At 33.2% G+C, this 22077-nt stretch overlaps 5 protein-coding genes across 5 annotated transcripts; 2 read left to right on the plus strand and 3 right to left on the minus strand.

Annotated features, from left to right (window-relative positions):
• Window positions 1–1254: 1254 nt before the first annotated feature.
• Window positions 1255–4447, plus strand: LOC106449785 (synaptotagmin-2). Its single transcript, XM_013891481.3, has 12 exons — window positions 1255–1581; window positions 1808–1906; window positions 2005–2055; window positions 2142–2265; window positions 2354–2472; window positions 2551–2652; window positions 2736–2810; window positions 2927–3003; window positions 3086–3332; window positions 3416–3766; window positions 3851–3982; window positions 4070–4447. Exons 1-12 carry the CDS (start codon window positions 1471–1473, stop codon window positions 4199–4201), a joined length of 1620 nt encoding a protein of 539 aa, XP_013746935.1. The 5' UTR covers window positions 1255–1470; the 3' UTR covers window positions 4202–4447.
• Window positions 4448–6286: 1839 nt separating this feature from the next.
• On the minus strand, window positions 6287–7549 carry LOC125591730 (ATP-dependent DNA helicase PIF1-like). The gene has a single exon (XM_048766476.1). The coding sequence runs from the start codon at window positions 7534–7536 to the stop codon at window positions 6970–6972; it is 567 nt and encodes a 188-aa protein (XP_048622433.1). The 5' UTR covers window positions 7537–7549; the 3' UTR covers window positions 6287–6969.
• A 1120-nt stretch (window positions 7550–8669) lies between these two features.
• Window positions 8670–12175, minus strand: LOC106448487. Its single transcript, XM_048766910.1, has 9 exons — window positions 12115–12175; window positions 11803–12021; window positions 11291–11729; window positions 10258–11201; window positions 9576–10170; window positions 9384–9478; window positions 9002–9278; window positions 8823–8914; window positions 8670–8722 (listed from the first exon to the last, which is right to left on the minus strand). Exons 1-9 carry the CDS (start codon window positions 12173–12175, stop codon window positions 8670–8672), a joined length of 2775 nt encoding a protein of 924 aa, XP_048622867.1.
• A 1720-nt stretch (window positions 12176–13895) lies between these two features.
• LOC106448486 lies at window positions 13896–15429 on the minus strand. Its single transcript, XM_013890366.1, has 7 exons — window positions 15387–15429; window positions 15192–15276; window positions 14976–15105; window positions 14684–14886; window positions 14464–14587; window positions 14174–14389; window positions 13896–14069 (listed from the first exon to the last, which is right to left on the minus strand). The coding sequence occupies exons 1-7, from the start codon at window positions 15427–15429 to the stop codon at window positions 13896–13898; spliced, it is 975 nt and encodes a 324-aa protein (XP_013745820.1).
• A 4606-nt stretch (window positions 15430–20035) lies between these two features.
• Window positions 20036–21689, plus strand: LOC106431131 (rac-like GTP-binding protein ARAC4). The gene is made up of 7 exons (XM_013871945.3): window positions 20036–20366; window positions 20452–20539; window positions 20635–20744; window positions 20842–20905; window positions 20996–21060; window positions 21139–21204; window positions 21290–21689. Exons 1-7 carry the CDS (start codon window positions 20268–20270, stop codon window positions 21389–21391), a joined length of 594 nt encoding a protein of 197 aa, XP_013727399.1. The 5' UTR covers window positions 20036–20267; the 3' UTR covers window positions 21392–21689.
• Window positions 21690–22077: the final 388 nt, after the last annotated feature.

The following is a 22077-nucleotide window of genomic DNA, read 5'->3' on the forward strand; positions in this document are numbered from 1 at the left end:
CCGTACTGCAGGCCCAATCCAGGACATGATAAAGACAACCAGAGACTATGTGTTATCTAGTATATATTCCATGTATATCTGTAACATAGTGTTTATCCTTATCCTTATCTTGTTAGGATAAACATGACCTTATGACGGTCTAATACCTTGTATATATATGGACCTTCTGGTCGACAGTAATAATAACAGAAGTATTTCCCCAACATTTCATTTACAACACTACGTACTATCTATCAACACATTACAATTTTCTTAATGTTACCATTTGAACGTTTGAGGCAATCCGCAGCATTGAAGCTTTAACGATGGAATTTTCTTTCCATTTTAGAAAAAGGAAAATTCACTGCTGATGACGGCTAACATTACAAAATATATTTTAAAGTTGGAATTTAGCTAACTATAGTTGTCTAGTATATGAAAATTCTTCAGTGGTCGGCAATTTTAGTCACGACTTATCAATAGATCATATATAAGAAAAAAAATGATTTTTTCACAAACTTTAAAGATTGATATGAAGCTTTGGTCCATGAAGAGTTGATATACTTTTAACAGTTCCTACACCATAAAAGTTCAAGCACTCAAACCTGGTATTAACCAAAGGTATGGGGTAGTTTAATATAGTAAATTAAGAAGGTTTGTTCATCTGTATTATAGATTCAACATTTCTTTAATTAATAACTTTTTGGACCTTTAGATCAAATCTCTATGGACATAAGTTACTTAACATTTGTTTAAATTTAAAACAAACTAGTAATAGTATAGTAGACAAGAAGAGGAAAAATACTACACATAAATATAGAAGATTAAGCAAGAAAATGGAAACGAGAAGTTGAAGCAAAGGTATGATAAAATGGACAGCAAAAATCCTTATTTGTCGATCGATTCCACTGAAACTGTAAGAGCACCCGCAACCCATAACCGACGGCTCGATAACCAAGAAACAACTTTTGGAATATTTTATTTTTTTTTTCTTTTTTCGTCCGAAAAAAAAAAAAAAATTTGACCAATCGCGGACCGCCACGCGTAGTGGGGCCCGCGAACATTAACGAACTTGCGTATGAATCAGTCGTTATGCAAGAGGTTTATGGGGCACAGAAACCTAAAAAAGGAATATTATAATATTTTTTCTCCTAAAAAACATTGTTAAGGACTCCTACCAACCTAGTGCGGGTGCTCTAAAGTCCAGCCAAACAAATGGACGTTACAGGGAGACTCCGTACATAACGCTCTTGAAAGTTTCTTCTGTGATTAATTTCTCTCACGTAAAGAAAAATAGTAATGTGTCTATGTTTTTTTTTTTTGTGATTTCACTTTTATAACGTAAATACACAGCTAAATCAATATTATTTATTAACACTATAATATCCCCCATCAATGTGATCTCCTCTTTTTCGATTTCATTTTGTTGTAGTTTTAAGTAAAGAGTTTCTTTCTTTTTTTTCTCCAGGAGATTTGGACTTTGAATGAGATATGGGAATAATCAGCACAATATTGGGTACGTTTGGTTTCGGATTCGGAACGACGATCGGAATCTTGATCGGTTACTACTTGTTCATCTATCACCAATCTACCGATGTTCAGGCATCTTCTAATCTTCTTCTCAACTCTTTGGTTTAATTAATCACTCTTTTTTTTGTTTTTTTTTTGTCACGAACTCTTTTTTTGTTTGTTTAATACATCTATTGTACTGACAATTTTTTTCATGCATGCATGATGTTCTGATACTTATAATGTTCTTATTGGATCATAAAGAAACGTTCTTATTGTTTTCTATTTTGTTTATTTATAAAATTGTTTCACTGATCAGGATCCTGAGATAAAGCCATTGATGGAGTTAGATTCAGAAGCTATTGCAAAAATGTTCCCTGAAATACCTTTGTGGGTGAAAAATCCAGATTTTGATCGTGTATGTTTCTCAACTTCCTCTTAGTTAAATGTATATATGAGTAATATATATATGGTCTAATTATTTGTAACAAAGTCTCTCTGTTGTTCTCTCTGAAGATTGACTGGCTTAACAAGCTCATTGGCTATATGTGGCCTTATCTAGACAAGGTAAAGTCTTCTTCTTCTTAGCGTTCATGTTTTTGCATTCATGAGTCCTTAATTCCTATAAACAATGTATCTTATAACGTTTTCAGGCTATTTCTAATATGGCAAAGTCTATTGCAAAACCAATTATTGCTGAACAAATTCCAAACTACAAAATAGATTCAGTTGAATTTGAAATGCTCACTTTGGGTTCACTACCACCAACTTTCCAAGGTTTCTCCTTATCAACACTCATAATTACACATTGTTCAGCTTCTTCTTCTTCCATTTTTATATGTTTTGATTCTCACTCTCATTGCAGGAATGAAAGTTTATGCAACTGATAACAAAGAGCTAATCATGGAGTTGTCAGTAAAGTGGGCTGGGAACCCCAATATACTTGTTGCAGCTAAAGCATTTGGGTTAAAAGCCACTGTCCAGGTATGTTTTTGATCATTACATCTCCAAGAAAAGCCTATACATTTTTTCTTCTGATTACTTGCAAAATTGTATTATCAGGTGGTTGATTTGCAAGTCTATGCTACCCCAAGGATTACTTTGAAGCCATTGGTTCCATCATTCCCCTGTTTTGCCAACATATTTGTCTCCCTTATGGATAAGGTCTAAATCCAAAAAGGATTACATTATTATATATAGCACCTTACACACAGACATATAGTCTAAAATGTGATTTTTTTGTGCAGCCACAAGTAGATTTTGGACTGAAGTTACTAGGTGCAGATGTGATGGCAATCCCTGGCTTGTACCGATTTGTCCAGGTATGACGCTTCCAAAGCTGTATCATCTCCTTTCCCACCTACCAAAATGTTATTTGTTTTTTTTTTAACATCAAAAAATGTTATTTGTTGATACTAAACTCTGCAAAAACTTGTAGGAACTCATTAAAGATCAGGTTGCTAACATGTACCTATGGCCAAAGACTTTGTGTGTACAGATCATGGATCCTTCTACGTAAGTTTTGTTGTTTCCTACTTAAAGTCTCACTTCTACTACTATTGAGTAACTGATAAATATTGAGTTTCATGACGTGCAGTGCAATGAAGAAGCCTGTTGGATTGCTTAACGTGAATGTCATAAAGGCAATAAAGCTTAAGAAGAAAGACTTTCTCGGTGGATCAGACCCTTATGTGAAACTAACACTCTCTGGAGACAGAGTTCCTGGTAAGAAGACAGTTGTTAAACACAGCAATCTAAACCCTGAGTGGAACGAAGAGTTCGATTTAGTTGTTAAAGATCCAGAGAGCCAAGAATTGCACCTCATTGTTTATGACTGGGAACAGGTAACAATAACTTCTTTTTCTAAACTGCCTTGCGTCTCAAGATTCACATTTTTAGGTAATAACCACTCATTTGAACGTCTCAGGTTGGTAAACATGATAAGATAGGAATGAATGTGATTCCACTTAAAGACCTTACACCAGAGGAGCCAAAACTCATGACACTTGAGCTGTTGAAATCCATGGAACCAAACGAGCCAGTTAGCGAGAAATCGCGTGGACAGCTCGTTGTGGAAGTGGAGTATAAACCTTTTAAGGAAGATAACATTCCAGACAACTTAGATGATCCAAATGCAGTAGAGAAAGCACCAGAAGGCACACCTTCTGGTGGTGGATTGCTTGTGGTTATTGTTCACGAAGCTGAAGATTTAGAAGGCAAATACCACACGAATCCTTACGTTCGTTTGCTGTTTAAAGGAGAAGAACGTAAAACAAAGGTGTGATAAATTACTCTTTTAAACTCATATCTTAAAGACATCAACATTTGTGCTTTTTGAAACATGTTTTGTTTGATTTTGCAGCGTGTGAAGAAGAATAGAGAGCCGAGATGGGATGAAGATTTTCAGTTTCCATTAGACGAGCCTCCCGTAAACGACAAGCTTCACGTTGAAGTCATAAGTACTTCTTCACGAATGGGCTTGATTCAATCTAAGGTATTAACACAAGATCTGATGTTTTTGAATCCCTTTTGATTTTTTGAGCTAGAACAAGAACTTGATTGAGTGGTTTTCGTTTATCAGGAAGCTCTTGGGTACGTAGTGATTAATCTTGCTGATGTGGTGAGTAATCGGAGAATCAACGATAAGTATCATCTGATCGATTCCAAGAATGGTCGGGTTCAGATTGAGCTTCAGTGGAGAACTTCTTCTTGAGACCAGAGGTTTGGGTGTTTCTTCTCCTAGGGTTCAAGAAAGAACACTTGTTTGGTTTCGAGTTCCTTGCATTGTATGTAAAGTCTCTAGATTAACTATTTTTTGCTTGCTGTCATTTGATTTTAAGCATAACTAGATTTGGACCCGCGCGGTTTATTTTTATTTATATAATCATTTTATTTTTATGTCGAAAATGATGTATATTCAAATGTGTATATGAATTTTTCAAAAGTAAGTATGTGATTACATTTTCTTGTTTTCATCAAATTAACCATTTCTAAATGTAGCATGTATTTGTATCTTCTTTTATATATTTTTGTTTGATGAATTAGTGTTTGATTATTGAACTCATGAATTTTTATAATCTAGTTTGGTAAAATATAAAATTATTTTTATTTCCAAAGATATTGAAACATTTCACAAAAACTGAAATCAAACATATATTTTTGTTTGTTGAATTAGTGTTTGATTATTGAACTCATGATTTTTTAAAATCTAGTTTGGTAACATATAGAATTATTTGTATTTTCAAAGATATTGAAACATTTCACAAAAAACTGAAGTCAAACAAAATAAAACTTATATCTCTTATATTATAATTATAAGATAAATCAATGAAATATATATTTTGTTTTTGTTATTTTTACACAAAAATGAACTATCTTTTATTCAACAAATAACATTGACATATATTTTAAATGACTTATAGATATATCTTAAAAATACGTTAGAATCTTTTTTTCTCAAATTTTTAATAACTTATCTTCTTGAGTTAAATTAAAAAATCAAAAAAAAATCAGAGATTAAATTGGAGATTGTAATATGGGCCACTATAGTCTATGATCCAAGTAATGAGTCCATTAGATTTTAGTTACCTATTTTTTTCCGGGAACAAAACAAACTTTTTGTGATAATACACGCGACTATTCCTAATGTCTTCACAAACCTGATCTCAGTCTTCGTTTATGTCTTTCTCAGCAAATCGTTAAACATATATACAGATCACTTTTCATTTGAATCTAAACGGAAAAAGTTTTTGAAGATCATCACTAACTAACTCTTATCTACAAAGGTTTGGAGTTTATTTTAATTTTATCTAACTACCGATTTTATATTTTAGATGATTTTAGGGTTTTGTTATGTTCAATCACAAACTGATTGATTCTAAATGAATCATACAGATCGGCGTTTATATGAAATTGGAGAAGCAACAACGAAGATCGGTTACTGGGTGATCAAGCTTAGTTCCTGAGATCAAAAATCTGTTCAATAAAAGTCTTGGAACCTCAATTGTGTTCGGGGGAGAGGAATAACAGAGACAGAGCTCAAAATAGACAGGTACTTTAATATACTCAGTTGATATTGATCTGTTTTGGAGCTTCAGCGTAGGATAATCTCAAGTTAATGAAGAAATATAAAACAGTTGAGCTCTGTTTCATATTCTTAAGCTCTGTTTTGTTCACTCTGCAGAGAATCATCTTGACGATAACGGAAATGGAAGATACCAGCAAATTCATTATAATGCAGAGGAACTGTCGAATGATCTTCAGATCAAGAAACAGAGCTCAACATCTTACCCACTGGAAAGTCTCGTACATGGTTTAGTTGTGCAGAGAAACTTTTGTCCAGTCGTGAGGAATGATATTGCGAGGTGTAGATATTAATTTCTCGAACTGCACAACCGATTGATTTCGTCATTGAACATTTTGTGCGCAACCGATATATTTCGTCAAGCTAACAGATATATTATACAAACTGTTTCGCAGGACGCGTTTGCGCGGATTCAAAAATGTGAGGTCGATAGTAAAGAGGCTCCAAGGAAAGGCAAGGATCATTACACTTTGTTAATGATCGCCATCTCAACAACCAATATTTGAGCTTTGAAATGTTTTTTACACCATTGTTAATGATCGCCATCTCAACAACCAATATTTGAGCTTTGAAATGTTTTTTACTTGGTGTATTTTGTTGCAGGAAAGCAGTTCCGCTTATCGGATAACTGAAGAATGTTAGATGGAAATCACCAAGTGCTGGAATAATCATGCTACTTGTCACTTAATTCATGGAAACAGCAGGTGAACTATACAAATTGTTTTTCCAGACTTTTATTGATTAATAATTAAGACAATATAGATTAACTACTAAGATTAAGTACTTAAAGTAGATTAAATATTGATTAATTACTAAGACAATATTTCTTTGTTTCAGGAATGATATTGATAACAATGAATTGTAGAAAAGACTCCATCATAACTCAGCCACTTGACTCTCACTACTCGATAAGTCGGGTTAGCTTTTTAGAACCATTTATCATATGAATAGTATATCTAAGTGTTTTGGTTAGATAAGAAGGGAACCAGCCGTTAGATTAGAACCATCTACATTTTCCTAGTATATCTAAGTGGTTTGGTTAGATAAGAAGTGATGTACAACAGATTCATTGGTTTATTGTTTTGTTGCTGTGAGTTGATTGAAGTTTTCATATGTTGGTTTTCTTGTTTTTATTTCTTTGCTATAGTTTTAACATCTAGAAAATGTAGAGAAAAATGATAAGCTATATCAAAAACAATACAAATCCGTAAATAAGTTGAAAACAGCTTAAAGAAACTCAAGTACGATAAAGAACTTCCTCCTCTCTTCTCATCCTTAGCATAAATCTGAAAAACACATCACGTTTCAAAGATATTTTTAAATTATGATCTTAACATATAGTAATAAACAGTAAATGATGGAGAGCTTAAATAAATACCTCATCATGACTCCTTGGCTTATAGATTATTGAAAACCTCTTTGAAAACAACATTGACAGTCTTATGCTGAGGTTTTCCATCTTTGTCCACAATAAGAATTTTCAACCCTTTCTTCGACGTGACCCTAGAAATAGCTACGTAGAGCTGTCCGTGTGAAAACACAGGTCTAGGTAGGAAGAGTCCAACTTCTGAAAGAGACTGCCCTTGACTTTTCTTTATTGTTATAGCAAAAGCAACAGCTAAAGGCAATTGCCTTCGACGCATTTTGAAAGGCAGTCTCGTATCAGATGGTGTTGTCAATAATCTAGGAATATAGACTGTCTTCCCAACATTAGATCCAGTGATAATCTTAGCGGCAACCATAAATTCCATCAGCTGAGTAATCTGTAGTCTTGTTCCGTTCATTAACCCTTCTGGAGGATCAACATTCCTGAGAACCATAACTGGGCAACCAACTTTCAGGCGAAGTCTATGATTCGGCAATCCAGACACTTTAATATTCTTTAGAAAATCTGAGTCAAGTGCTTCATCATTCACCGCTTTTGTATCAGTAGGATCAATACTATCGGCACTGAGATAAATCATTTCCTCACCTAAAAAAATATCAAAACATAGGATTTAGTTAATGTATATAAGAAACAGTATATTTAGGATCTAAAATCAATCACGATAAAAGTGAAAATAAAAAAATTACCATCCAGCTTATCCAACATGTAATCATTGATCATGTTAACATCCTCATTGGTTGGACACAAAATAGCTCTCTCTTGGAAAAATTTAGCTTCTTTGTTTCCTTTTAATGAAGAAGGATCTCCGTACACTGCTTTGCTAATGGCCTCTATTGGTTCATCAGAATCAGTAATCAAAAATTCAGAGGGGATCTCGATCTCAGCTATTCCATCGTTAGGCTCTCCAAGTGTACCATCACCAACCTTTAAGATCCACTCAGAGAATTCCTTTAGATCCGCCAACTCTTCAGCTGACAAACCACCAGATGATAATCGCATGTTCTTAGTTAATTTCAGGACTTTACAATGCTCCCATAGATACGAAGAATTCATTGAAGCCATAACGATTGCAGCTCTACTACCTCCATTTATTACTGGGAGCACTTGTCTGAAATCGCCTCCGAAAACTACAACCTTTCCACCAAAAGGCTTGTCGCTCTGCTTCCCAATAATATCAGATAAGCTTATATCTAGTGCCTCAAAACAATACCTACTCATCATGGGGGCTTCATCCCATATAATCAGTGATGCCTCTTTCACCAAATTGGCTTGATCGGATCCATGAGCCATAGTACACGAAGAAAACTCATCTGGATTAAGTGGTATCCCAAACCTTGAATGAGCAGTCCTACCACCTTGTAACAACAAAGAAGCAATGCCACTCGATGCAACATTAAGAGCAATATCTCCTCGCGATCTAATGGCTGCAGATAGTAATTTCCAGAGAAAAGTTTTCCTAGTGCCACCAAATCCAGACACGAAAAACATTCCACCTCTTTCCTTGTTAACAACATCTAGGATTTCATCATATATTTTTCTTTGCTCTGTAGTCATCTTTGGAATATCTCTATCTAGAGTTTCTAACAATGCCTCACGATCATAGCTTCTCTCATCTAATATCAACACATTTGAATCCTTACTATGTGTCTTTGCTAGCTGTGGCATAGAAGGATATTTTGCCAAAGAAGTCCCACAACGCTTCAGAAGCTTTTAAATCTCCAGCAAAGCGAATTTCTTTTTCTCATCGTCACTTAACAATAGTCCTACAAAAGAAATTAAACTATTTAAAAAAAAGACACGATGGAGTATGTAACATTTTGCTAGAACATCAAATTCAAAACGAAAATAGTAAAATAATACTACCTGGCCTATTGAAAGTTTTACGCCTGTGATGCTCAATATCATCTGAAAGACATTCCCAAGTCTTCTCCCAAACGTCCTCTGGCCCAGATAAACTATTGTTCATGAGCATCATAACAAACAATTGTCTTAGTTCAGCTCATGTGCTTTCATAGCTTCTCCTTAGAATATCATCAATGTACTCTTGATCATCATCTAACAATCCTCGAGCATAACATTCATCTTTGTAGGTTGGATAAACAACACCTTCAAATGTTTTGATGTCATCGTAACTCGTAGGACCTCTCACATAGTTCAACAACACACGGAGATAATAAGCATGTTCTTGATTACGTGGAGCATAGTTGATTCGGCCAACACTGAATCCCCTTTTCCGTCTTATGAACTTCTTCTGGCTCTTGGAATATGTAAAGAAGTTAGGAATCTGAGCATAGGTTAGAGTTTTAGCCAGATCATCAACTATACACAACTCAAACCATGCTAAGAACATTGTATTCTCAATGAGTTTACGACTGATCACTGCTTCCAGCTTGTCTTTTTTTTTGAAAATAACCGTTTGTTTGCCTGGAAGATGGAAATTAAGCTTCTCAACTGCGGTTGACCTGAAATGAATGGGGAACTTAAAAATTCTCCATGATCCTTCAGACGCAGAAACATATCTACAATACCAATCAAAAACAGATTTTATTAGTTTTTTATATCATGTTATGATATTTTAAAATATAAATTGTATATAAAGATTTTGAAAAACAATACCTGCAATCAAAGAACTCTTTGAATTCATTCCTTTTGATTTGGTCCACTTCTCCTTCTGGAATACCAAGCGCCTCTGCAACCATGTGATCCGGTGGTTCCACAGCTACTGTCACACGATCACTTCCTTTATTAATGTACTTAAATAAGTACTTTATAGAACCAGTCTGGTTGCACCACTCTACATTAATATGAGCTCGATAACGTAGAGATAGTTTCTTGTTATAAGGAATAACAAATCTGTTGTCACATTTCACTCCACTCTTCTCTACATAACGATCTGTATCTTCTCTTCTACGGTAAATCGGAAATCCTTCTTTACTCACTGTTGTCTTATCAGCAAATGATTTCGGGTAAAGCTTAGAACATTTCCCATTTTCCATGCAAGGAGATTTCATATTAGCAGCCCCACATGGTCCATGAATCATCATATCCTTGACAATATCGTACAGCTCTGGTTCTTGAGACTTATCTGGAATCTCAGCTGAAATGATCTTGTCAATATCATCTGTAGTGGGAAACTTGGCCGTAGGATGCATAAATAAGAGAATGTGAGCATATGGTAGACCACGCTTCTGAAATTCAATCGTGTACATAGCTGCAACGATCAGACAACAAACACTGGTTTAGTATATAGTTGAAAATATAAAAGCATATGATCAAGAAAGCTGAATATTTAACTCACAGGATACAGTTTTGCCAAGGATATTCTTCTTAGTTAAATCATCCATCAATGAATCCAGTTTCATTTTGAACATCCTGCAAATGATGTCTGATCTGTCCTCTGCCTTTGACTTGCGGTTGGTAAGATGTCTTGTGATCTCTGGCCATTTAGGATTGCATGTAAAAGTGATGAAAAGATTTGGAAAACCAAAATTCTTACATATAGTCATTGCATCCAGATAAAGGTTTTTCATATATCTAGGACCACCAGTGAACGTAGCTGGTAAGACAAACGAAGATCCTTGCTCGGCCATATCAATCCTGCCCGCATTTTCTGACTGCTTGATAGAGTCATAACTATCAGAACGCAAAGTCGTCTGGTGAGTCCTCAGATAGCGTAGGCGATTGGATTCTATAGTTGTGTAGGCATCCACAACAAACTGCTGAAACAACCTTCCTGAATTTAGGATAGTATGAGCCTCATTCTTGCGTTCATGCAAACGAAAAGCAAAGAACTGCCTCATGCTGATATTTTCCTTTTTTAGTTTTTTAGTAGCTTTAGTAACACCTTTCTTTATTCCAAGTCTGAAACCATCCTCTCCATGTACAAATAAAAGAGGATACTGAAGTGCAAGATATGAAGCATGTATTTCATCGATCCTTAGCAACTTCCCTGATTTCTGTTGAAGAACAATATCTCTTTTATCCATGTCCAGATTGAAATCTCCAGGAATCAGTGCAGCAACTTCTGATGCTGTAGGTGTGTCATATGTTCTTCCATCCTTTACTCTATCACTGACTATCCTCATATGAAAAGAGTCTCTAGGATTGATGGTGAAACGATCTTTTGCTGATCTGAACTGTTTAACGTAAGGGTTGGTCTCATTCAGCATCTTTATCAGAAGGTCGATGATCTCTTTCTTAAGTCCATCACTTTTTTTATAAGCTTTCGCTTGACCCCTTTTGCTGTTAAAAATAACACATACAACGGTTCAGATTAATAATTATAGTAAACAAATATAAAATTAGGGAGAGAAGCAGATTGAAATAATTACCTCAAAGCCTTTGTTCTATTTTCTGTTTCATTTTCAGTGTCAACGATATAAAGCTGTCCGAACTTAGCATCATTTCCATTTGGTGGTTGTAAACTACCAATTAAATGGTAATTCTCACCTTGGAGTACCAACATGTTTGGCCCTTTTCCCTTTCGAACAGATCTATCAATTTTTCCACCAAGTGAAGTGAATGAGAAGACCATGTTGTAAGCTCTTGTGTTTCTCTGAAAATGTTTGCTTAATTTATCATCTCCAATCAGCAAATTCTTAAGAACTTCTGGTGGTTGTTTTAGTAATGGTAACTGCACTTGTCCTTGCATACAACATAGAGAAAACTTAGGATTGGGTGTTTTCAGACGCCTATTTAAGCGTTCACCAAACCACATAATAGCTCCACAATAAGAACATGTGTAAGTTGCATCCCCTTCATCTATATAAGCTGTAGATGGTAATAAGAAAATAGTTAGTGATTATTTAAACAAATTCGATTTTAGTATCTTGCTGTTTATTACCATCTTCTTTTGGTACAGCCTTTTTAGTTGCCTTTTCTGTAGCACGAAATGCTTCTTCAAAAAGTGCTGCCAGAGATTTAACTCTGTTAGTGTTAACCATGGTATCTGGAGCTGTGTCAATGGTTAAGTCAACAACTTTGATTTCTGGTTCCGATTCCGAATCGGTGTTTTCTCGTGAACTACAGTAAAAGTCTGGTTGAAAATTTTCATCAAATATATCTACATTTAGATAAAACACAAAATGTTAATACAGATACAATATCACAAATTATTACAGCGTATATACATATACAAATTAAGCTAATATATAACCTTCAAAGTCAGATTCTGTTGCTACTGAATTCCCATTATCTTCACTTTCATCACCACTCATTTGCGAGGTGTGGACTGTATCACACGCCAAATCTTCATCAAGACGACTTATAAAACTTTTCTTATGGCTGTTGTGTGGTAAGCTAGATCGTGGTCTCTTTCTGATGCCAGATGTGTCTAGCACATTAATAGGATAAAAACGGAAGTTTTGTCACAATCATTATATATATGCGATTGATACTATATTCAGAACTAATATTTATACTTACATGGTTAAGATGTGATTTGACTTCTCTGTAAACTTCCGTGTGAAGCTTGGCCAGTCCCACTGTCCACACCTACTGAAGAAAAACATATAGCCCTTTGGTTTAAGTCAAATGAACAGGGTCGCACAGAACACTAAAACAAACCATAAATATATTGAACCTTATTTTTAAAGCATTTGCTTATGTTTCTTGGTGTACATGGAGTCAGTAGTTTCAATATATTTTAAAGCATTCAATATATGCGATTGATAGTATATTCAGTACTAATATTTATACTTACATGCTAGTGATGTGATACAACTTCTCTGTAAACTTCCGTTTGAAGCTTGGCCAGTCCCACTGTACACACCTACTGAAGAAAAACATATAATGCTTGGTTTAAGTCAAATGAACAGGGTCACACAAAACATTATCATTAGAAGTAAATATATTGAACCTTACTTTTTAAGCATTTGCTTATGTTTCTTGGTGTACATGGAGTTTGTAATTTCTGTTGATTGCTAGGTGGAGCAGCATCAGTAGGGATGTATACAACATCCTGTAACAGTCTCTTAAAAACATAAGACAAAGGGACATCCTGACTTCTGATAGATTTTCTGTTCTGATTTCTGTCGACTTGTTCAAAATTCACACTGTTTTGTTTTCTCTGCAGCCTTTTATTCTCTGTTTGTTGTGTTGAATCCTTCCTTTGATTAGGCGGATCACTATGTTTTCTTTTCATTGTGCCTGCAAACTACGTTTGTTGACATTCACAAATTATACAAAACACAAATCAATGGTTACATAGTTTAGTTCTAAAATTGCACCTGAGTTATTTTTGAAGTCTCGCTCAATATGATATGGAAGAGCAAAGACGATGAATCAGAGTTTGGAAGTGAAAATTGATAATTTTTAGTTCCTATAATGTAGCAATATTGTGATATTAGCCATATATCTTAGTTCCTAAAATGTAGCAAGTGTGTTAAAATAAACTATAAGAATCTCCTAATTATTTTCGACATATGTTTTTAGATATGAAAATGTACTAATATTCTTTAAGGATCACAAAAATACTCAAATTTAATACATAGTGTACTATAGTAAACTTATTTTGCTTTCAATATTTTATTAGTCAAAAATATTGTGTTTATGAATATATTTTATATTTTAGCTTTGTTTCAGAGATCATAATATTTTGGCAATGTATGGTGGCTCTGGGAACTTGGACAAAAAAGGGCCGGACTCTAATACACGTCTTTGCCAAGTAAGTTTGAAACATATACAAAATTTAGAGAGTAAATCTTCTGGTCTGGTTAGATAACATAGGGCGGGTTCATATAGCTTTCCCATATTAGGTTTTGCCATTGGTCAACCAAAATTTTTAATATTGGTTGGATGTTCAAAATAAACAAACCACATTTAAAAAAGACTTCAATTATTAAGTAAAACTAAGAAAACAAAGTGTCTGTTTTATGATATAACAGACATTATTAAAAAAACACAAGTAATTAAAAAACCCTAAAAGCAATAAAAATACTAAACATTAAGATCATCATCTTTAATATTTTCCATCTTCACCAGCTTGGTGCACATTTTTTTGGAAGTTGAAGTCTGATCAACTTGATCTTTTCCCTTACGCTTTGAAAATGGCGTTGAAGAACCTTCTGATGAACTTGCTTCGTTTTTTTCTTTTATAGAAACCTTATCACACTACAAAAACACATTCCAAATAACAGTAAAATCATCTAAAACAACAAATAATGGTTTTATATAATACACGTGATTTTATTATTTCATATATATTGAAAATATACCTCTCCACCGGACATAATTGATGAACCAGAGCTAACATGAGTAATAGGCTCAGAGTTGGACTCGAGTTGGAGAATCTTATCACCAGACCATACTTGTGAAACCAAAAAGATGTCTGATCCATTTTTAACATTTTCAGAACCAAGAGTAAGACCAAAACAAAAAGATTTTCCAACCAAATCTGTTATAGCTTGAGGCAAAATATCTGGATCTTCAATCTGTAATGAAAAAAGATGAATATAAGTTGACGAAGTATATAAAATATATTTATGATAATATAAATTCTTATAACCTCTTCATAGGAACCATCCCAAATATCTTTAGCCTCAAAGCCCACAACGACTTTAGCAACAGAATCAAGAAGCATTAGTTTGCAAGTACTGGTGTCATCCTTGACAGTGAGATGCAATTTGAATCTGTTTCATTTCCAACCAAAATCATCACCAATCTGAAACGTAAATGTATATTGTTTTTTAAAAAAAATATATAGTTAAAGGATAGCAAAAACTAACTGTGGGGTTACGGTGGTGGTATTAACACGACATGTTGTGCACCAGAATATTGGTTTCTCATTTGGAGCCAAATTACCACCACCCTTCGATTTGATTCTCATGCAACGCTTGTTACACCTGTTCCGGCTAACATGACCAAAAATAAACCAGCTCCAATCCGTATCAATAGATTCGATTGAGCAGATTATTTTGCAATCCTCCTCCTAAGGTTACAAACATATAAATAGTTTTAGAAATGATAAAATGATGACTTTGGTACATATAATGCTAATTAGAATTTCAGAAAAGATACCTGAGTTGCTGTGATGATTTCAGAGATAGATATAATACCAACATCATTCCAATCATCAATTAGATCCTTGATCGGACGCTTGTCATTCTTTGTAGCCGTTAGAGCAAGAGCAAACTCATCATTTGGCATACTGAAAAAAATAAATAAAACCGTTTTTTAAGATGTGCAGAAAAATTTTACGTATTTGATAAAATATAATATTTCCAACGTGGTTACTTGTTTTTTAAAGTGAGACATTCAGGTAAATCATGATCGAAACAAATGAGGGATGAATCAAAAGCATTGGTTATCTGCACATCTCCTACACATCATAAGCAAAAGACATTTAGTAAATATTTATTATATAAAATGTAAAAATATAAATATACAAAAGGTAAAAGGATAAATTATTTATATCTATATTTGTAATACCTCTGTAAAACCCTATTTTAGCAAAGGGGATCAGGCACACCATATTAGGATTATTTGTTTGTTGGAGATGTTCTTCAAGTTGTTCTGCATATTTACCCCACAAACAGCATGCAATGCTTTCACCCCTGAAATAATAAGGTATTGTAAAAAAATTAAACTGAAAGTATATATAATATATAGTGTAATCAAAGTACATATCTTGATTCACATGACTTGATGTCCATTAAGCGAAATTCAACTTTTTTCTTATCATTCCCCGCAACTTGGACAGTTTGGACGTCACGAAGACTGGAAACTTGACCAACAACATCTGTCAAATAATTAATTGCTTAATATTAGTACAATATACATATATTATGAAAAAAAAATCTCATTGACTGACTAACCGATCAGGAAGTGAGTATTAAGAGTTCCATTTCCAATCTTTTCAAAAGGTGGGAAATTCAGAAACTGATCATCACACTCAAAAGTACTTTGGTCTATAGAGGTGTCTTCAATGATAGACATTTTGTAAATATGGTCTGTGGGACGGTACTGTCCTCTCGCGTGAGACACTGTAAATGTGTCAATGAGTCGCCATTCACCAAGCCGTATTTTACTCTCTGTTTTTTTTATGAGATTCTTCCTGGCCGAGCAGTGTATCTTAACACCCTGAAACAAAACCGATCATAAAACTTAGAACATGTACATAGTTATTTATAATGTAAAGTACAAAAACAATTGCAAAAGTGATAAAATAAAACATATAAAAATAATCGAACAGTTTCATCTGCGAAGATCATCTCAAGGGTATCTCCTCCATAATTTGTTTTCTGCCTCCAGGAGTGAAGCAACTTAACTTGGACTCGCCAGCCTTGTTTGTAGGGCTTGACGTCTTTTAATAACGAAAATGCTTGGATCATAGACATAGCTCAAACTGATTAAGTTTAGGTGATGGTTGAGCTTAACTTCCGCACGATCGATATATATATATTGATAGGATATTTAGTTTGTTAGGGTATTTAGGGAGAATATGCCATGAATTTATTCGCAAAGAATAAAATCAATTGTAGTCAATTTTGTGCCGGTTGTTATGGTTAGTTATATCGTAGATAATGATATCTTGATCATAATGATATCAATTGTAGTCAAGTAAAGATGCTGTTTCGAAATTTCATAGCAAAAATGTAGGAAACAAACATGAGAAGTCTACAGCAGATTAATCATTCGATCATCAAGTTAAGAATATCCTTTTTAATGAATCTTAGTTTATTCAAATTAGTTGGTTTAGATATAATCTTAGTTTTGGCATTCCCCGTTATTGTTGCAACAGAATATCACACGATAAAATCTTGTTATTCTTGTTGCTAAAGATAAAACCATGATTTGAATTTTAAATGAATTATATTAGCAGTGTTATATCTGTTTTAAAGATAAAACCAGCTGATGTGTTGGCTCGATCTCGATATGATAAGACCGGTTTGATGGTTCTTTTCAGTTGAACAGGTTCAAACAAAAGAACTCGAATTATAACAGGTTTGATGTATAAATAATGTGTAAATGACTACAAAAATCTAAAACAGAGGTTTTATGAACCATTAACGGTGAATGGTGGAGTAGTTAACGATGAATAGGATGTAAGGTGAATGGGGGAGTAGTTTACGAAGAACATTATGTATCTTCTGTCCACAAATATGGTTTACACTGAAGGTAGTTGGTTACGTTTATTACATGAACAGCATGTATAAAATACCAGAACTCTTAAACAGTTTCAGCTTCGTATTGGTCTATGAAATAGTTAAAATGCAAGTATACGATTTCATAGGTGGATTCGATTATGAATAATATGTCAATCATACGAAGCTAGATCTAATTATAATATATTAAGTACTCTAATGTATGTTCGTTAACCAAGCCTTTTTTCTAGGAGTCATTTTATTAGCAATGATATAAGTTAAGCCATATAATTAAAAATAAATGGATGATAACAAATTTCTAGTAATGGTCCATTTTTTAAAAAATCACACATGAAGAGAAGTCATGACTTCTGTTTTAATATATAAGACTAGATTTGGACCCGCACAACCGTGCGGATATTAATTTTCATGTTTATATATATTTTACATAATTAGAATATATTTTTAAAGTTACTTACATATTTAAATGTTTATATATAATTATTTTAAATATAACAGTTTGATAGTTTTCATGCTGTAAGTTAATTGATTATTTCAAATCATCACATATATTTGGTATTTTTTAATATATATATATTTTAAAATTATTTTTTATTCAATTATTATGATCTTGACCCGTAATTCAAAGCGCTATATTTTCTTTATCAATATTTTCTTATATTTATTCATTTAAGATAATAACTATATATATATATATATAAAGTTTAAGATAAGTTTATTTTATACATGAATTATCTAATTTACTAATGTTAACCCATTCTACCAACATATTATATTTCTAGCATAAATTTTTAATGGTTGTGAATTTTATAAAAGATAACTTAGTATATATATATATATATATATTAATGTATAATAACATTAATTTCATTATTAATTACAAAATTAGTGAAAATATTTATATACAATTTTTGATAATTAAGATATTGTTATAATCTTTCAACACATTTGTTAAAAAAATTAAATATATATATATATATATATATTTATAATTTAAATTAAAAGACATCAAATTATATTATGATTCAAGTAGTTAAAAGATTATATATTAGCATTAAGGAAATACATTTAATAAAAAATTTAAATGATGATCCAAATAAAAATATCACACATGAATCAAGGTGAGTTTGTTAACCAATTCGGGTTTTTAGGAGTCGATGTTATATTAGGAATGATATATTATTAATCCATATTATTAGTAATAAATGAATGATAACTGATTTCTAGTGAGAGTCTATTTTAAGAAAATAATCACACATGAATCAAGGTTGTGACTTATGTTTTAATATATAAGATGTGTCTATCAATTTTTAAAACATAATAAGTTTACAGTATATTTTTTCATTGAATAGATTGTATCAAACTTTCACATGTATTTGTATCTTCTTCTATATATATATTTTCAGATTATTAAAATCGTAACTATATATATAAAGATTAGTAAAATATTATTTTATTGTCATATTCAAAAATATTGTAACATTTTACAAATTTAGAAAGTTTTTTAAGAATTAAACTTTTCGCTTCATAGATTTATATTATCGAGATAATAATTAAACATTTAGTTTTTGTTTAATTTTTAAAATAAACTATATAGTTTAAAATTTGTTTTCATTGGTTTAAGTTAGTAAAGATTAATCATTGTTAGATAATATGATTTTTGTTATTTAAAAAAAAAAATCTTTATAATTTTAAAAGTTAACATCGATAAATATTTAAATAATTAACATATGGATGTATAATATTACGACATTAAATTATATTTATTTAATTTATACTATCTACAAATCCAATGAATCATTTATTGGTTAAATCCAATTATTGATAGCCCAATAAAAATTTCTTGTAGATCCAAAATTTAAATGATAAGATTAGAGATTAAATGTAACATGACTTTCTAGGAATATGTCTATTAGGTTCATTTTTAAAAAAATCACACATTAATCAAAGTTGTGATTTCTGTTTTAATATATAAGATGGTTTTATACAAACATAATGGGCCTTATGTTAACCATAGTTCAAATGAGTTTCATGAAAATTACCGGGCCAATAAACGTTCTGATTTATCTTCCAGCTTATTGAAAAAATGAGAATAGCGATCACGTTTAAGTTTTGCAAATTCATGTTTTTCGTTGATAGTTTGCAGAGTTATGGTTATTAGTATAATGATATTATATAAATATTATTTTAAAATAACACTGAGATGGAGTTAGTTAATAAAGAAAAGTGGGATGGGTTAATGGTTGGTGTATAGTTGGTAGGAAGGGCAGGCAGATGTATTAAGCTTAACTTCTCAAGATACAATGATTTGGTTAGCTCATATCTTCCTCGCTTTCTCCTCTATATATTTTTTGGTTAATCATTTCTTCTAATCTCCTCTTGAGCTGTTATATTTGCCTCTTGAGTTGTTTCTTTCAACAACGAAGCTACTGTCTGGTGTGAGTATGATTTGATGATGGGACATTCAGTGACATGGAGGATCGTTATTGGTTGGGTTAGTTAGAGTTAGGCACGTCCCTTTGGAGTTTGGACTCTCGTCGCCTATGTTTCGTAATCCTAAAGGAATTGAGAAAGAAAAAGAAAAGAGATTGATATATAGGAATCGTGCTGTAACACTAAGTAGCACGTTCTTGGTGATAGTTGCCAAATCCAATGATTATAGATTTCCATTATCGCCTATCCATATTTAGCTATAATACAAAGTCTCTATCCCGTATGTCTTTTTGTACTCTTGTCGTAGACAAATAAAACGAAGAGATAGAGAGCAATACAAAACATTCATGACATTTTGTATTATTCAAAAATTGAAAAACCCGTGACATAAAAAAGAAAAGAAAAAGAGATATTCAAATTTGCAAATGAAAATAAATAAACACACAAAACCAAGTGGTGAATAAATAAAGTAATAAATTAAAAATATTAATAAAGTAGGAGGAAGGGGGTGTAGTATATATGCATCTTAGCTGGCACATAGTTGTAATGTAACGACTCTCTTTAGTCATCATCAAAGTCATCAATCTCTCTCTCTCTCTCTCTCTCTCTCTCTCTCTCTCATCCATTTTTAAATTTTGTCCGGTCCTCTGCAACTTCTTGGTGCTTCTGAGATTCACAAGCTTGCGAGTTCGATTTTGGCGAGAATTAAGCTTTTTGGTTGTTAGCAGAATGTCTAAGATCTGAGGAAACTTTTTTCGATCCAGCAGAGGAGATGAGCGCGTCAAGGTTCATAAAGTGTGTTACTGTCGGAGATGGTGCTGTCGGAAAAACCTGCATGCTGATCTCTTACACCAGCAACACTTTCCCCACTGTAATTTTTTGTTTTAATAAATCGCTTTAAGTTTGGTTTGTACAATCAGGATAGTTTTAACATAAGATCTGTAAAATTGTGACAGGACTATGTGCCAACTGTGTTCGACAACTTCAGTGCTAATGTGGTTGTAGATGGGAACACCGTCAATCTTGGCTTGTGGGACACAGCTGGTTAATAATCTGTCTTCTTTAAACCGGTTTTGAACATTCAAACACACTTTTTTTGTTTCGGGGTGTCTTGACTTAAGTCTTTTGTTTGAAAACAGGGCAAGAAGACTACAACAGGTTACGACCTCTGAGCTACCGTGGCGCTGATGTTTTCATTCTTGCCTTCTCTCTCATCAGCAAGGCTAGCTATGAGAATATCGCCAAAAAGGTTTTGCCTATTTTCTTATATAATCAAACATTGGCGTGTGTGGTGAGTGAAATAAACATTAGTCTAATTTGATTCTTCTGCTCCTATTCTCTCTCAGTGGATTCCTGAGCTGAGGCACTATGCTCCTGGTGTTCCCATCATCCTCGTTGGCACAAAACTTGGTAACCAAACTCTTTCCTGATTCAACTCACCATGCTATATTGCTTTTATTTTACTAAACTTTTCTTACAAAGTTTTGTATGTATTTGCAGACCTTCGAGATGACAAACAATTCTTCATAGATCATCCTGGTGCTGTACCCATCACTACAAACCAGGTACTTGTTGTAATCTTGTAACACGGTTAGTCTTGCCATGATTACCAGTTCTTGATGTTGTTATGAATGATGATGCAGGGAGAGGAGCTGAAGAAACTGATTGGGTCTGCTGTCTACATTGAATGTAGTTCAAAGACCCAGCAGGTAAGACATACAATATATTGCTTGTCTTGATTCTCATTGTTTGCATATATTCTTGTTGTGAGACTGACGTTGTGGGATTCTGCAGAATGTGAAGGCAGTGTTTGATGCAGCCATCAAAGTGGTGCTTCAGCCACCAAAGCAGAAAAAGAAGAAGAAAAAGAACAAGAACCGTTGCGCCTTCTTGTGATTAAAAGAAAATCTCTTTACTGTAAAGAGACTAGGTAACCAACTAAAAAGAAGAAGAATGATGATTTCAACTATTTGATTCGGTTCCTCCCCATTTTAATGTGACCATTCCGACAGTGAAGGGAGAACATTTCGAGTAGCTTTTTGTATAGTTTCGAGTTGTTGTTGTTGTTGTGTCTTTTGCTCTTTCGTTTTGATTTAACAGTGTGTTGTACTCTTGCTATGTAGTCTAATCTCTATCTCTCTTCTCTTTCATTCTCGACAATGTGAATCTAATTAATATTGCAACTTTTGTTAAAGCTGTTTGTCTTCTGCTTCTGCCTCCAATTGTGTATATGCAAGTGATCTGATTGAGAATCATGGTATGAATCTAGTTTGGATCATTCCCCTGCTGCCTGTTCAAACTCTTAAGTCGACTTCGAACACCAAAACTTCTAACAATTGATTTCTTCTCTTCCATCACAACCGAGCAGAGAAAATTGAAAAGAGAGATGCAATAACTCAATGATATCAGGGAGGGCAGTGCAGTGACCATCACATGACTATTGTAAATGGATGCTGGGATCGGCAATTTAAAGAAGCCCGCCAGACTTTGAAACACATTAAAAAAAAAACAGTACAAGATTACTGTCAAAAACAGGGACACCCATTTTTATTATTATTACTTGTGAATGTTACAAACAGTGG

This window comes from Brassica napus, chromosome C8 (genome assembly GCF_020379485.1).
Source record: "Brassica napus cultivar Da-Ae chromosome C8, Da-Ae, whole genome shotgun sequence".
In the NCBI taxonomy this organism is placed as follows: Eukaryota; Viridiplantae; Streptophyta; class Magnoliopsida; order Brassicales; family Brassicaceae; genus Brassica; species Brassica napus.